This window comes from Amphiura filiformis, chromosome 5 (genome assembly GCF_039555335.1).
Source record: "Amphiura filiformis chromosome 5, Afil_fr2py, whole genome shotgun sequence".
Classification (NCBI taxonomy): domain Eukaryota; kingdom Metazoa; phylum Echinodermata; class Ophiuroidea; order Amphilepidida; family Amphiuridae; genus Amphiura; species Amphiura filiformis.
In genome coordinates this window covers 62,186,103-62,201,760 of record NC_092632.1, presented here as the reverse complement: position 1 = coordinate 62,201,760, position 15,658 = coordinate 62,186,103, and the positions used below count along the sequence as shown (strand labels likewise).

General features: G+C 36.6%; 3 protein-coding genes across 3 annotated transcripts in view; 2 read left to right on the top strand and 1 right to left on the bottom strand.

The window, feature by feature from the left end:
- Window positions 1–15,658, bottom strand: part of LOC140153498 (scavenger receptor cysteine-rich domain-containing protein DMBT1-like) — a 51,443-nt gene that overhangs the window by 21,049 nt on the left and 14,736 nt on the right. The window contains exons 4-7 of the mRNA XM_072176262.1: window positions 14,955–15,317; window positions 13,502–13,849; window positions 12,687–13,028; window positions 11,394–11,714 (exon numbers count right to left, since the gene is read on the bottom strand). Of these exons, the coding sequence (XP_072032363.1) occupies window positions 11,394–11,714; window positions 12,687–13,028; window positions 13,502–13,849; window positions 14,955–15,317 (1,374 nt within the window). The remainder of the gene's footprint in view (window positions 1–11,393; window positions 11,715–12,686; window positions 13,029–13,501; window positions 13,850–14,954; window positions 15,318–15,658) is intronic.
- Window positions 2,355–7,195, top strand: LOC140151701 (uncharacterized). The gene is made up of 7 exons (XM_072174036.1): window positions 2,355–2,410; window positions 3,423–3,617; window positions 4,220–4,340; window positions 4,964–5,056; window positions 5,285–5,445; window positions 6,413–6,498; window positions 6,972–7,195. Exons 2-7 carry the CDS (start codon window positions 3,427–3,429, stop codon window positions 7,193–7,195), a joined length of 876 nt encoding a protein of 291 aa, XP_072030137.1. The 5' UTR covers window positions 2,355–2,410; window positions 3,423–3,426.
- Window positions 8,072–10,079, top strand: LOC140151700 (uncharacterized). The gene is made up of 5 exons (XM_072174035.1): window positions 8,072–8,090; window positions 8,157–8,305; window positions 8,773–8,914; window positions 9,313–9,397; window positions 9,874–10,079. Exons 1-5 carry the CDS (start codon window positions 8,072–8,074, stop codon window positions 10,076–10,078), a joined length of 600 nt encoding a protein of 199 aa, XP_072030136.1. The 3' UTR covers window position 10,079.

The following is a 15,658-nucleotide window of genomic DNA, read 5'->3' as shown; positions in this document are numbered from 1 at the left end:
CAGGATATTTATATAAAAATAGTTCTGTATATTTCTGGAATAGGGAGTTGATGTGGTTGCATCCAAATTTGCATGCTCTGAAAGAGGCATTTTGAGCAATTTGGAAAATAAATCCACTCCTTCATATATACACACAGAGAGACCTAATTTGGATTGGTTAGTGTGACCATTTATTCAGGCAATAAAATTTGGTCCATCAATCTTTGCTTAATCATGCTTGGCCATTCATATATTCATATTTTACTCTTTTTATAATCAGCAGACCATACTGCACTATGCCCTCAACTTGAGCACTTTGGAACTATGACCAACAAAAGGGTCAATATTTGTATAATACTGATTTGAAGTAAATATTCACAGTTGACAGATATAGTATTTTTTTTACTCTAGTTATGTGAGTGACCTCAGTACACAATCACAAGCATTAGCTGAAAGAGGTAGTATACAAATTACATAGATGTGCACTGGAAACTAGGTGCCTCAGCACATTGAAGTTACTGCTGCTGAGAGTAAAATCTATATAACTTCTTCACTGATTTGGTGACACTGTCACCGGTCAGGTCGCTATACCGGCGCAAAAACTTCTCACACCAGTCGCCCGCAACACTCGTAGAAATAACACAAAGGCATTTAACAGACCGCAAGCCAACAAGAATTGTTACAAGGAGACTGAAGGAGTCCTTCATTCCCAAGACCATCAGCAAGTGGAATACTCTACCAGAGCAACTTGTCAACTTAACTGCAACCGACTCTAACTTCAAAGACCAAGTAACAAGCCAAGAAAGACTCAACAACGCTGCGAGTAATCAACCACCCGTGTCCTCACATCCCTTTGCGCTTGGCTTCTTCAGAAGTGTTGTGGAGTATATTCTCAAAGTCAAAGTGACAGAATTTAAGCGCATATTGTTCACATTTTTACTATCCCACTCATGGTACAGTAGCTAACCACTGTGCAAGAATATGGATCTCCGATCACCGCGTATCATCACTGCTATACTATGCATACTTATGTTTTATTGGACATTCTTAAGGAGAAGAAAACAGTTGAGACTGATTAAACGACAGCCAGGATGCCATGACAAGCCTGCTAAATACAATATTACTGATCCAGTGAGTATTTAATGCTTGATCTGTTAACCCCGTGAGAACTATCTGCCGATTGGCCAAAAAGAAGTTTTCATTATCAATTGGACGACTAAAAAAATGTTAAATCAGCAGGAACTGAATACTTCAGTTCTTTTTTTGACCACTCCCCACCTGACAACTAATTTTGTAAAATTTTTTTAATGCGGCACAGAACCACATATTTTACACAATATAAGTATGTAAGCAGATCGATGGTTCTATAGACACCATTTTACACTCAAATTATCCTAATTTATGTTCATTTCACCGTGCAGTTAGGTAAAACACTTCTTGGTTATAGACTTGATAAAATAACAAGGTAAATGTACCAATATTTGTCAATTCTTCACATAGGCCTATATATTTTTATCCAGGAAATGCCGCCTCATGTGACAGGTTTGGCTCTCAGGATCTCAGCATACCTATTTACATCAGTAAGTGGACTTAAGGTTGGTCTGAACCCTTGAATTATGGAAACTTTCGGGCCTCATATCTTCTAAATTGTTGGTCTTAAGTATATAAAAGTACATATTTAGAATGGCAAAGACTTGATAAGACCAACTTGAGAAATTTGCACCAAAAATGGTCAAAAAATGCTGATTTTTCAAAAAAATCATTAAAAAGCCCCATTTGGGCCCAAATTTCAAATATTTTTGGTGAAATTGGTCAAAATTCAAAAAAATGAAAAAACCGGTCCTAGATACTTTGATCTAGTTTTTAAAAAATAATAAAAAAAAAATTTTGGCCCAAGAATTTTTTTGTTAGGATGCACGAAAAAGAAGTGGGCCAAAAACCGTTATTTTTGGGATTTTGGGCCAAAAATGGCATTTTGGCCCAAATTTGACCTCACAGATGAACTTATCAAGTCTTTGCCATTCTAAATATGTATACTTTTATATACTTTAGACCAACAATTTAGAAGTTATGAGGCCCGAAAGTTTCCATAATTCCTGGGTTCAGACCAACCTTAATAAAGTTCCTGTAATTTACTCATTAAAATTTAAATCTATTCTTTCATATATTTTACTATAAAATTTAATATTAACAAAAATATATTGTAAAATGACATTTTAATGTTTTAAATATAGTTCAAATGTAGCCTAATGGTGCAAGTTAATTTTGGATATGCTGTATACTGAATTGATATAAATTTCCATTTCCAACATAATTTGCTTTTACTAATAGTACATATTTTCTTTAACCCAAACTGCCCCGTTTCCCTTTCCTGTTTTATTCGTTCTGCGCAGAGGATTGGGAAATACTTCTTGATACCTCAATCACATCGGTAAGTAGTCAAATATAATTAAATAAAAAAATCAAGCCAACAAACAAAAAAATTGAAAGATAACTCTAACTATGCTGAGGCTTTGTGGCAGAGGGGAAGGAAATAAAGAAGGAAGGAAGGAAGGAAGGAAGGAAGGAAGGAAGGAAGGAAGGAAGGAAGGAAGGAAGATGAAGAAGAAAATTTTCATTTTCTCAAAACAGTTTTGAACCCCCTACCCCTCGGGTGCTAGACACACTGACAGCCATACCTTGCCATGGGGGATTGCCTTGGCCAGCCAAGCTTTCCGTGACCATACATGCTTTCGCATGATGATGCAATCGCATCACATGGAATACTTGCGCTCACAGTTTTTTGCTGCTGTTGCCTTTTGTGGCTGTTGGTCATGTTACGATTAATGAACGTTTTCTATTCATACAAGTTCATCTGTGTTGGTAGATTTATGCATGGAGCTATCAAAGATGGAGAGGCAATAGATTATGTAACGCATTGTTCACTTGTGCCGATTTGAAATCTGACAAGCTATTCATCGAAAGGTACCTTTTGTTTGGGACAAAGGGCTTCCGCCATTAAATCGGTAAGCTGACAAGCACAAGTCACCCAATTTCGAAAATTGGACGTTGAATATACACTCTCATGAATATTGATTGGCAACATTTTCCAATATGTCAGCGCTCAAATCGGACACAATAGAACAATAGACCATTCAGTGCGCTGGATTTATGATTATAAATTTAACCTTTTGATCCAAACACAGAAAGTAATTCCTACCTCGGAATGTTCAGATAGTAACCCCATCTTTCATCAGTGAGAGTGATTCTGTAATCACTGACATCAGGGCATCCCTTAACAAAATAGTTGAAAATGCATCCAAAAACATACCCGAGAAAAACCTGGTCACATACCATCAAATACAAAAAACTATCCCAGGCCAAGTAGCCATTTTTATCTTTAGGAAAGAACAAAATGCATGCAATTCTTCATTTATTTTTACATACATTATTTCCGATTTTAGGAATATGCATTTCACCATGATAGAGAGATTGCGTCTTGATGAGCCTCCTACCTATCAACCTCGTATTCCTTTTGAAGGACCTAAATCTGATGGTGCACCTGTTGATGTGGAATCACTGATAGCCAAGGAGGAGTCACTAGCAAAGACTGATGGCTTCAGATTTGTGTCAATATCGGATTACTACCATAAATACAGGTTAGGTATATTTTATGTTACATTTTGATGCAAATTCCATCAAAATTGGACATCTGGTTAATAAAATGGTTAAAAACAATATAAAACAAAAGAATTTCAACTCTGTTTTTGCCAATATCTCAAAACATTATTAGCGACATCTGACTCATTCCCCTTGATCGTGACATTTTTAGTGAAATTCCTTTTTTACATTTTATGAAAAAGCTATATTCATTGTAGCATGTGCATATTTTAAGCTTTACTTGAAGTGCAGACTTTAATTACTTTTAATAAAGAAATATCATGAAAATTATATCGTAAGTGCAACTTCTGCTACTGCAACTTTGTGACTGCAAATTACGCCCTATTTGAATACTTAACCCTTTCCACGCTAATGGCAAATTCGGGTTGTAGAATATATACAGGGTTCAACCATCTGCCAAGCCTTTTTTAATGGAGATTGGAGTCGACATTAGCGTGTAAAGGGTTAAGGCCTAATTTATATCCTAAAAATTGAACATATACAATACTCTGTGATTTTGATTTCAATCAACATCTTAACTTATTCCTCTAAAAAGTAGATTTCTTTACAGAAATTAATGTATTTATAAACTTTCTATCAGATCTGGTGCATTGACTCCAAATGAAGTTGCTGAGAATGTCATCCGAGCGATGAACGATTCAGAAAAACTGACTCCCAAAATGAGAGCAATGATACAATGGAATGAAGACGAAATAAGAAAAGTAAGAATATATAAATTGAATTTCTTGTATGCAACAGCTTATTTCTTGCGGGTTAGAAATTTGATAAATAGGTCACCATATACAAAACTCATGCATGGACCTATTTATCAAATTTTTAGCCTGCAAGAAAAAAACTGTTGCATGCATGAAAAAATCTTACTCAGAAGGAAAAAAATTGTGCATTTTGAAGGCCTCATATTTCTGAAATATTGGTCATAAATTGTATGAAAAAGTAGCTCCAAATAAGGCTCAGATTGCACCAGAGAGCATTTAGAACCCCAGAGCTTCAATCAACTTTGATTTTCCTGAGCTTCAACGAGTCTGAGATCCTGCTTTATGTGCTCACCTACTCATGTACAATACACATCGACATAGCACTTGAAGCCATACCGTAAACGTTCGCCTAATGGCGCACCTGGGCTCCTTTGCCTTGAGGTAAATTTCATGTACAAATAGAGAGCTCCCACCTCTAAAATTCCCAACACAAATTAAGGGTACGTGCCCTTATTTGCTAGTGGGATTTTTATGGGAGGGCACTTTTAGTTTGAAATTTCAGTAGATTTCTTGAAGTATGCAGCCAATACCACAGATACAATTTTAAGCTTCATACAATTTTTCCCCAGATGGCTGTAGCATCTACTGAACGTTTCCAACAAAACAAACCTCTTTCTGTGATGGATGGAGTCCCAGTCTCAATCAAGGATGAATTTGAATGTGTAAGTTTTTTAGATGATTTTTCAAATTTCCGATAATGTAAAGAGAATCAGAATGCTTTAGAGACATGCACACGTTTTATACACCTATTTATGTGCTAATTATGATGCAGAAGTATATAAACTTACTTTAAAATCTCACTTTCGTGAGAAAGTAAATAACTTGTTCAATTCAGCTTTAGTGTTCAATCCTGAATACAACCACTTCCACTGGTTGATATTTTATTATAGATTCCATACATTCTACGAGTTGGGACATCTAATATTCGTGCCACAAAAGGTACTGTGGACGCTACGCTAGCTGCCAAACTGAGATCTGCAGGAGCTATTATAATAGGCACGGCCAACATGCATGAACTGGGCACAGGCACTATAGGCTATAATATTAGCAAGTTAGTATTATTTTCAATATACTGAAAAATCACGATATTTTTGTATTGGCCAGTAAACTAGTACAAATCTCTATTTAGTCTGTTATTCCATTACATCAAATACTTAATTTGCCATTTTCCCCTGCAATTTTCTGCCCAACTGTTGGTGCCATTGTTTTTCAAGTTTTGCCGCTGTGGCAGAGTGGACCTAATTAAGACATGGATTAACATTCTCTTGGATGGGCTGACATCATACAGGGAAAAAAAGCCTGTAAAACCAGTGTGCAGTTCCCCTCCGTCACACTGGTTGCAATGTGCATGCTTGTCTAAAGGGGATAATGTTCCAGCATGTCCGACCGAGTGAGCCTAAGTGGGACATGGACTAAGTGAGATTGGATAAACTGGGTCTGGACCAAGTGGGAATTGGACCAAATGGGATTAGACCAAGTGAGATTGGCCGAGTGGATAAGGCCGAGTGGATAAGGCGCCCGACTCATAATCCATAGGTTGCGAGTTCGAGCCCTGCTCGTGCCAACATGTTGTGTCCTTGGGCAAGGCACTTTATCCTCATTGCCTACTGGGGGATGGGGTTGGGTTGGATTGGATGTTTGTATAGTTGTTTGTTTCAATGTTGCAATATTGGCGCTGATTAAGCTGCCTGCAAATTGCTTTGTCTGTTTAGTTGTGTTTAATGTAGGCTACAATTCTAGCAATTTGACCTGCAGGTCACCATTAGAGTTTGAAATAAAAAACCTTCCTTTTTTTTTATTGGACCAAACGGGATTGCCCAAATCATGTAATTTTGGTGTAATTGTCTCTGCTGAAAATGCATATAAATCGGGGTACATACCTGTTTACCAACTTAAAGAAGGAGGAACCCCTACGGAGGAACAATGTACATTTCTGTTGCTAAGCAGTACAGCAAAAAAACAACTTGTCATCCTTCTAGTCAACTAATCTTTCACCAATCATTATACTTATTTTCTAGATATCATGGAACACCTAGAAACCCATACAATGTACAACATTACACTGGAGGCAGTTCTAGTGGCTCAGGTGCATCAGTTGCTGCAGGTTTGTATGCAAATTCAATCAAACAATTTCACATCAATTTACCCATGTAGTTTCTCTGAGAAACATGTAAAAACAAAGAAAGAAACTAGTTTGACTTGCTGTTACCAGTGACCAGTCAAGGGTAAGCTAATTCAACATCTATGTCACTTTTACTTGACTTCACAAAAAGTAATTTTTCTACAACACAGAATCATTGAAAACCCATCACTGAATTGCTCTATTAACTCTCTCCACGTGGCTGTCGACTGCAGACGACAAGTTTTGAAAATATTCAAAAATTTCAGAATTGTAAATTTTCATAACCATATTTGGAATTAGAATGTAAAATGCATTACAATGAGTACAAGCAAGCCTAGTATTGGTTCAGTGGTTCCTGGGATAACTCTTGATATTTTAAGAAAATATCTCGAACTTTTTATGTTGAAGCCTATGATATGGCTAGCACGCAGAGCATCAACTTTCTTTCTCAACAGGTTTGTGTCCAGTCAGTATAGGTACAGATGGCGGCGGCTCTGTACGCATACCTGCCGTCTTTTGTGGTGTTGTTGGTTTCAAGGGAACATTTGGTCGGTTCTCTGCTGCTGGGTGTGCTCCTTTAGCATTTACTGTATCTCATATGGGACCATTGTGTAGTTCTGTTAGAGATGCTGCCATCGTGTACGGTAAGTGCATGAACCAATCTAGACTGATTTTATAGTGATGTCATGATATATGACAAGCATAAATACATAAGACACTTTTCAGGAGCACTTCAAATAAGATTTTGAAAATCCACCACCAGGGTTCGATCACTCTGGGTGTTTACTCCGAGACTGTATGTTGCCAATTTGTCAGAATCTGATTTGACTCAAGAGAATTGTCATTCATGCTCATGAATGCTGTAATTTTTAACAAGAATTGCACCATTTTTGAGAAAAATTCAAAATTTGATGCACCAAAGTGAGAGTACACTTTGCCCAGCACCAGACACTAAGAAATTTGGCCGCTGCAGGGCTGTATAATGTTAGCGCTAAAACTCTCATTTCATTGATTTGCTTTGTTTGTTTTCCAGGCCTGTTAGCAGGTCCAGATCCAAGAGATTTCAACTCCATATCCCAACCTCCTATCACTCTTGATGGTTATGAAAACACTGATCTAAAAGGGATCAAAATGGGCATCTATCCTGAATATTTTAAGGTAAAATACTATACAACACTTGCAATTCTACTGCAAAATTGGGGTCTTTTTTAAAATCGAAATTGCTGCTTTTTGAAAGTGGCTATATTTTCAATAGATATTGGTGGCTTAATGGATGCCATCCAATCATTCTGATAATTACTCTATACTATTTATGGATTTCAACACATTTACCATCAGTAAACTACTGTCAGTTTATACTTATGCAGAAAAAGAACACAAAACAAGTAAAAGCAATCAAACTAAAAGCAACAAATATGACTTAATCCTTTTTAACTTCTGTGATCATAATTTCTTAATTTTCAGCATGCTGACCAAGAAATAGTTGAAACCTGTGACAAAGGTAATTAAACATCTTAAAAGTGAACAAAACCAAAACAAGTACAAACTTACAATGATGGCAAAGACTCAAAACTGTTTGTCCAGTATTTGCCATATATTTCTTACATTTCCATCTTTCATTTGGGCTTTTTTTGTTACAGTTGTGAAATTTCTGCAACAGCTAGGAGGCGAAGTAGAATATATTGAGATAGCGGAATTAGAGGAAGTGAAAGTGTCTCACATCATAGCAATTATCTCAGAATTTGTAACTGGAATGAAGGAAGACTACACAGAACACCTTGCTAAGCTGGTAACTAATCTAAGCAGTAGCAGCACCTGGGATTTTTTTTTGGGGGGGGGAGGAGGGAAGGGGGGCAATGGGGATTTTTGCCCAAACTACACTTATTTTAGCCCAAAATATGGCAATTTTTGCCCCAAAGAGTGAATTTTCTGTGATTTTTGATCCTGATGCTGCAATGACTTAAAACTGTTTAGAAGTTGCAACTCAAAAACGGGATGAAAAAATTGACAAATGGGGCCAAAAATTTGGCTTTGCCCCCTGACACAAAAATCCTGGCTATGATACATATTGGTTTGTCACTCATGGGGGACAAATAGGATACCTCAGCAAGAGCCTGAAATCAAACAATAATTTGCATGAGCATTACTCAGATTTGCGCATGCAGCGCTTAGCTGGCACATCATGTTACACGCAGAATGCATACAACCACACACTTTAATTCTATGTTCGCTAGTACCACAATCCTCTTCTTTCAGAGCCCTGAGGTAGCCATGATTCTTTCATCAGCATCTTGCATATCTGCATTAACCTATGTAACTGCTAACAAGCAACGCACACGAAGCATCAACTATCTACGAGATCATGTGTTCAACAAAGTGGACGTCATTCTCACTCCTGGTAAGTGTCTTCTTTGCTTCTGACAACTTTGCGAAATGTGTTACTTTACATGACCTAATTAACTCTCTCCACACCGGTGTCGACTGCAGACGACAAGTTTCAAATTTTAAAAAAATCAATAATTTCAGAAATTTAAATTTTCCTGACCATATTTGGAATCAGCATGCAAAATGCATTAAAATGAGTACAAACAAGCCTAGTATTGGCTTAGTGGATCTGAAGATAGCTCTTGATATTTTGAGAAAATATCTCCAAAATTTGGACTTTTCATGTTGAAGCCTATGGCTAGCATGCAGAGCATTAAGTGAACAAGCTTCTCTACACATAAATATATTTTTGCCAATTATATACAAAGTATAGCTGTGATTTGACTATTTTTCCCATTTGACTGCCTTTAGCTACTGCCATTACAGCACCCAGGATTGGGCCAGATGATCTGAGCTATGGGCTTTCAGATGCAAAACTTGGAGCAGACATAAGCAGGTATATTGGGCCATTCCATTTAAAATACACACTTCCCCCTGTGGAAGATTTAGCGAAAGTCTTCCACAGAGGGTGTATGAGTTTCAAATAGGATAGACAATTGGGTAACTTCCATTTGAAATACTCACTCCAGTGATAAAAGATATAGGTGAAGCTATAATACAGGGGAATATTGGTTTCAAAATGATTAACCCTAACCAATTACATTTGAAAAACATACTCCCCTTGTGGAAGATATTTCCAAAATGTTCTACATGGGTATTATGGATTTTAACTAGAACAGCCCACTGAATAAGTTGCAACTCCAGATGGGTTAAGATATGTATTATCTAGACTTATTTTGATCCATACTTGTACCAGCACCGGTAAAGAAATTGATAAGCAAAAAACCCTTAGAATAATAGTATATTCATTTCAGCTGACTAATAAGTTTGATGATTTTTTAAAAATGAAACATTCCATCTTCTTTCTTCCAGATATGTTAGCATTGGTAACTTCACCGGTATTCCCTGTTTATCAATACCTGTTGGCTATGACAAGCAAGGCCTACCTATAGGATTCCAGATCATGGGACGATGGTGGGAAGATCATCTAGTTCTACGTATTGGCAATGCGGTGGAAAGTTATATGGAGAATAAGCTTAGAAGACCTAAAGTGCACTATGATATTCTACAAAAGTGATATCCATGAATATACTGTGCATTGCTAAAGATGGTGGGTGACTCTGGTCAAAGAAATACAATATTATGTAAGCTGGATGTCCAGAATGAAATGAATCCCTTCTGAACACTACTGAATTCTATTAACTCAGCAAACACAAAAATGTACTTAAAATGTTTATTCAAAACGTTTTAATCACATTTTAATGTCGGGTTATATAAAGGTCATGAAAATGTTTTCAAAACGTTATTGTAAAATATTTTAGGCAAACATTAGTGCAAAATATTTTGTCAACACTTTTAAGCGTTGACAACATATTTTGCACAAATGTTTAAAAACACTTAAATAACATTCTGTTTAGAATGTTTTGCATCAAGTTTTCAAAAATATTTTTATGAATGGTATTAAAACACTTTTATACCCTTTATAACTCAACATTTAAATATTTTCTGTAAAACATTTTGTGTTAGCTGGGAACATGCACAATTTATGAAGGTGTTACTGAAGGGTGCCTCATGTCTACAGTAGTGAACGTAATTAATTGTCAATAATTCCGAAGAATCACCAAATCAGCTTTGAATGATTCGCAACAATAATCTGATACAAGAATAACCAAGTTTGTCAAACTTTTGCTAGTTTCAAGTTTATATTTTCCAAAGTCCATTAACTATTTATTTGGTAACTTGTCCAAATATTTGCTTAGCATCTACTTATCAGTAGGAATCCTAGTATCTGTCATCAGCATTATATACTGAAATAACTCACTGATGTAGATTAGTACATGTATTTTGTTAACATATATATCTCGAACTGTAGGAATTTTGACAAATTTAACAAGCCACAACATTCATCATTTCAAACTAAAATAGAGTTTTAAAGAGCTCCACACCCATCCTGTATTTAATTGTACTTAAAGCCATATTGTAACATTTGCTGAGGAGGACACCCTAAATATTTTTCAAAATTCAGAGGTACATATCTGACAATGAAAACTAACATTTTGTGGAAAAGAAATATAATTCTATTTCTTATGGCAATGTTACTATATGGCTTTAACTCTCTTCACGCGGGTGTCGACTGCAGACGACAAGTTTTTAAAAAAATTTAAAAATTCAAAAATTTCAAAATGTAAATTTTCATGACCATATTTGGAATCAGCATGAAAAATGCATTAAAATGAGTACAAACAAGCCTAGTATTGATTCAGTAGTTCTTAAGATAGCTCTTGATATTTTGAGAAAATATTTCAAAACTTGAAATTTTTCCATTGAAGCGCATGGCTAGCACGCAGAGCATTAACTGTTTAATTTCCCACTAGCACTAAGGATGTACTTACTTGCATGATTTTCACCACATTTGACTCTCAGAGGCTGACTAAGTCGACATCCCGGTGCCGGAGCCCAACACCTTGCCTCGTGATAAGCTTCTCCCTTTTTACACTTGAGATCTAGGTTGTGCACCTTCATATTTGGATCTGGTGCCGTGACGACAGCGGCATAGTTTGACTCGGAACTTTCGTAGCCCATGTGATGGCAAACGGCATCTGCTTCTGTTTCCGTCCAAGTATTGGTGCACAGTGTTCCCCAGGATCCTTCTAGATAGACTTCTACTTGGCCACTGTTGGGTTGGGCACCACCGATGAGACGAATGTCAAATTCTGAAGGAAACAATATTAAATTAAAATAACAAATAAGCAAATATGCCTATGCAATGATAATTGACAAGGTTGTTCTTAAACTGTGAATAAAATGCAAAACTATTAAAGCAAAATCATGTCATAACTTTATTGTTGTTATTTTAGAAGACATGCTTTCATTAGAGGATTCAAATTTCAATATCAACTTGTTTGTTGCATTGAAATACCACCCCAACATTGTTGATTGGCAAATTGGTCCAATGTGGGTGACACATTGAATTATTGAAATTATGGGGCTATCATTCATTCATTCATTTCATTTCATTCGACTACGAAGCAGGCGACTACAAAGTTTCTCTGTGTACTACGATTTGAAGCCAAGGTGGTAATGGCATCTGGCAGTAAAAAGTTGTCGAAGTCCCCCAACAGTTTTTGCACATAAGACAAGTAGGATGTTCTTTGCCTTCCAGGTCTTCTTTTACCATGTAATGGGTGTAGAGAGCATATCTTTTGCATAGTTCATCTTCCTACATCTTCGGGATATGTCCCAGGAATCGTAGTTGTCGTGATTTGATAGTAGGCCTATATGTGACATGATCAAGGGGAATGAGTCACATGTCGGCAATTTTCAATTAGAAGTTTTTTGCATCATTTTCTGGCAGTTTATAAATGCTACATTTCGATGCAAACCCCTTTAAAATCGGACATCTAGTCACCGAGTTATGAGCAATTTATCAATGGCTGAAAACAACATAAAACAAAAGAATTTGAACACTGTTTTTGCCAATATCTCAAAAACAATATTAGCGACATCCGACTCATTCCGTTTGATCATGTCACATATACATTCTAATGGTTAATGTGTCATCCATAGTGGACCAATCTGCTGATCAAAAATAATAATATTGGAAGAGTAAATGAAGAATTCATATTTTTTTAGTTGTCTGCCTCTGTAGCTATATTATTTGCATAAAATGAAGGTAAAAATCTCACCAGAAGCAGTGCCCCTATCACTGCAGATTATGCTTATATCATTGCTATGTGGATATTCCTCGTTAACCTTGTTAAAACCACATCGTTCAATATTATCCTCGGTCCCATCGCAAGATAAATTACAGAAGTGAACTGGTCCTGCTTCATCCTGGTTTATTCCTTGGATAAAATCCCTGGCCAGTAATATGGTGATGGCGTAGAACAGACCAAGTTGACGGCATATGACATGAGCAGCCTTTATGTCGAAATCTGTGGTGCAGATTGTACCCCACTTGTTGCCCATAGCAACCTCCACGAGGCCTTCCCGTTGGTTGCTACCACCGACAAGTCTGAGTGAGAATTCTAGAATTAATCAAAATACAGAATTTAAGTATGAAATTATAACACATTTTTTAAAATCTTGCTTGTGGTAAAAGGCAGCACATTTTGACAGCACATCCAAAGATGTTCTGTAATGCGATGCGATGTGATGTGATGTGATGTACATACCATCTTTAGATTTATACCATCACTTTATGAAAAATCATTACAATTAATTGTCCTCACTTGCAAACTGTCTTTTGACCAAACTTTGTCTTATATTTCATAATAATGATAATTCCAATGGCCATAGTCTATGAGATCTATGCCAACATTCTAGTGGTCCGAAAACAGTCTGTTTTGTACAAAATGTCAGGTGTCAAACAGGACGTGAATCCAGACTGCACATACCCAAATTATGCTGTTTTGGAGCTTGTCTGGTAGAAAATTGGTCCAAAATTACCAGATAATAATTTTCCTTAGTTATTGAGAATAATAATCATGCTTTCATTTACCTGGTATGGGAAGCTCTTTCTCTTCATGCGAGCACTGCACTCCAACATCATTTTCATGTGTACACTGATGTTTTCCATATTCCGTGTGACCACATTCCAGCAGTGTGCTCTCGTTACCCCGACAATACACCCCGCTCATCAACACCTGGACGTCATCTGATGTGGGACCCCTCCACTTGTGTTCCCATCCTCGGTACGTTGCTTTAGCAGATTTGTATCCGAGTTGTCGACAAGCAACGAATGCGTCGCTGAGATCCCAACTGTTGTCACATATTGTCCACCATTTTGATTCAAAGTAAATCTGTATTCTCCCTTCTCCTTCATTGGTTGATCCTACCAGTTGTATAGCTGAAAATTGTTGGAAGAGAAAGAGAACTTAATGTGTGTATCAGAGGCATGCAACAACAATCTTCCTAAAAATCATGATGGAAGAAAGAAATCAGGCAATAATTACCCTGTCCATCTTCCTTTTCAGCATGAAAAAACACTGTGTTTTTGCAATATTTTCCATGCTTTGTGCACACTGGCCCAACATATAGCAAAACACACATTCATTTGGGCCTAAATACAAAATATGCTTGTCCCCTGACCCCCCTAAATTTGAATGCTTCCACCACCGCTAGACGTATAAAAGAACGCATATCGCTATTGGTCTTACATCTTGTTTTACCTCATTTGTTTGGCTCAAAATTAAAAGGGGATAATGTGATCAGTGAAAACTAACATTTAAATAGGAATCTTTTCTTTATGCAAATTGTATATTATTGCTTTAAGTTGTGTCCGATTTTGCCCGAAAAAATTTGGGTCAAATAAACAAGTTTTTTGAATTTCTCCGAAAGAGGGCAATTGTGCCCAAATTTGACCTCAGATGGATTCTTCAAGTTTTTGCCATTCTAAATAATTTATGTATACTTATATATATTTTAGACCAACAATTTAGCAGTTATGAAGGTCAAAAGTTTCCGTAATTCCAGGGTTAAGACCAACCATAACTCAAGAGCTGCAAACCCTATGGAAATATAAATGTGACTATTGGCTTTCTTTAATAATTTTTTTGTTGTATTAATATAAAAAAGATTTTTAGTTAAGTTGCTAAAACTGGACAAATATGCTCTTGTCGTCCTATTTTCCTTTAGAGAACAACTTTTCACGTTCATTAACAGTGTCTGATGAAGTATTTTCAATATCTGGTGCAAATAATGTGAGGGGAATGTTTAATGAAAAAATAGTCTATTGAGATTTCTGAACTATGCTAGTGGGCTATTCCAGTTGAAATTCATACACCCTCTATGAAAGTCATGACCTTTATCATCCACACACAAATTTCAAATGTGGTTATCTGAATGGGTGACTCCATTTGAAATCTACTCCCACTGTATATAAGATTAAGGTTATAGCTTCCACAGGGGGTGTCTGGATTTCAATTGGAATAGCCAGCCCATTATACACCTACCTCCATCACTCAATTCCTCTGATGAGTTGATACAGCTTATTGTTGCATAGTTATTTGTACAGTACGACCTCATTGATTGGCTGATTTCTGTATTGCCGCATTCCTGAAGGTTACTCTCGCTTCCCTTACAGTCTACATCACTCAAGATGAATGTTTCCGAGCTCAGGCTTACGGGCTCGACGTATGACAGTTCTGTGCTGCGAGCTAGTGTGTAACCCAACTGACGACATACCACGTTTGCATCCCGGATGTCCCAGCCATATTTGCATATTTCCCACCATTTGCCGTCGTACAAAACTTCAATGTGACCTTGTCCTGAGATAGGGTTTTTCTGTCGTTCAACTATTTGAACTTTTTTGCCAACTGCAAGACAACAATAGAAGCACATTATATACATATATGATTACAACATTTGTAAGTTAAGCTCACTCAATACCACCATCATTTGCAAAAAAAGAAAAAAGAGACCTTATACGTGTTATACTAGAGTCCGAAGTTTACCGTTTTCTAAAATCCACTTTCCATTTTGTAATCTGTGTTGTAAAATTTGTAAATCCGTGTCATGAATAAAGCTTAACATGTATAAACAATGATATTATTGTCACAATAGAGTGTTCAATATCGCGATCAATATGCTATGATATGAATATTCTTACGATAATAGGCCGACTATTGGGCTATTCCAAAAAATAGGTGCACACCCC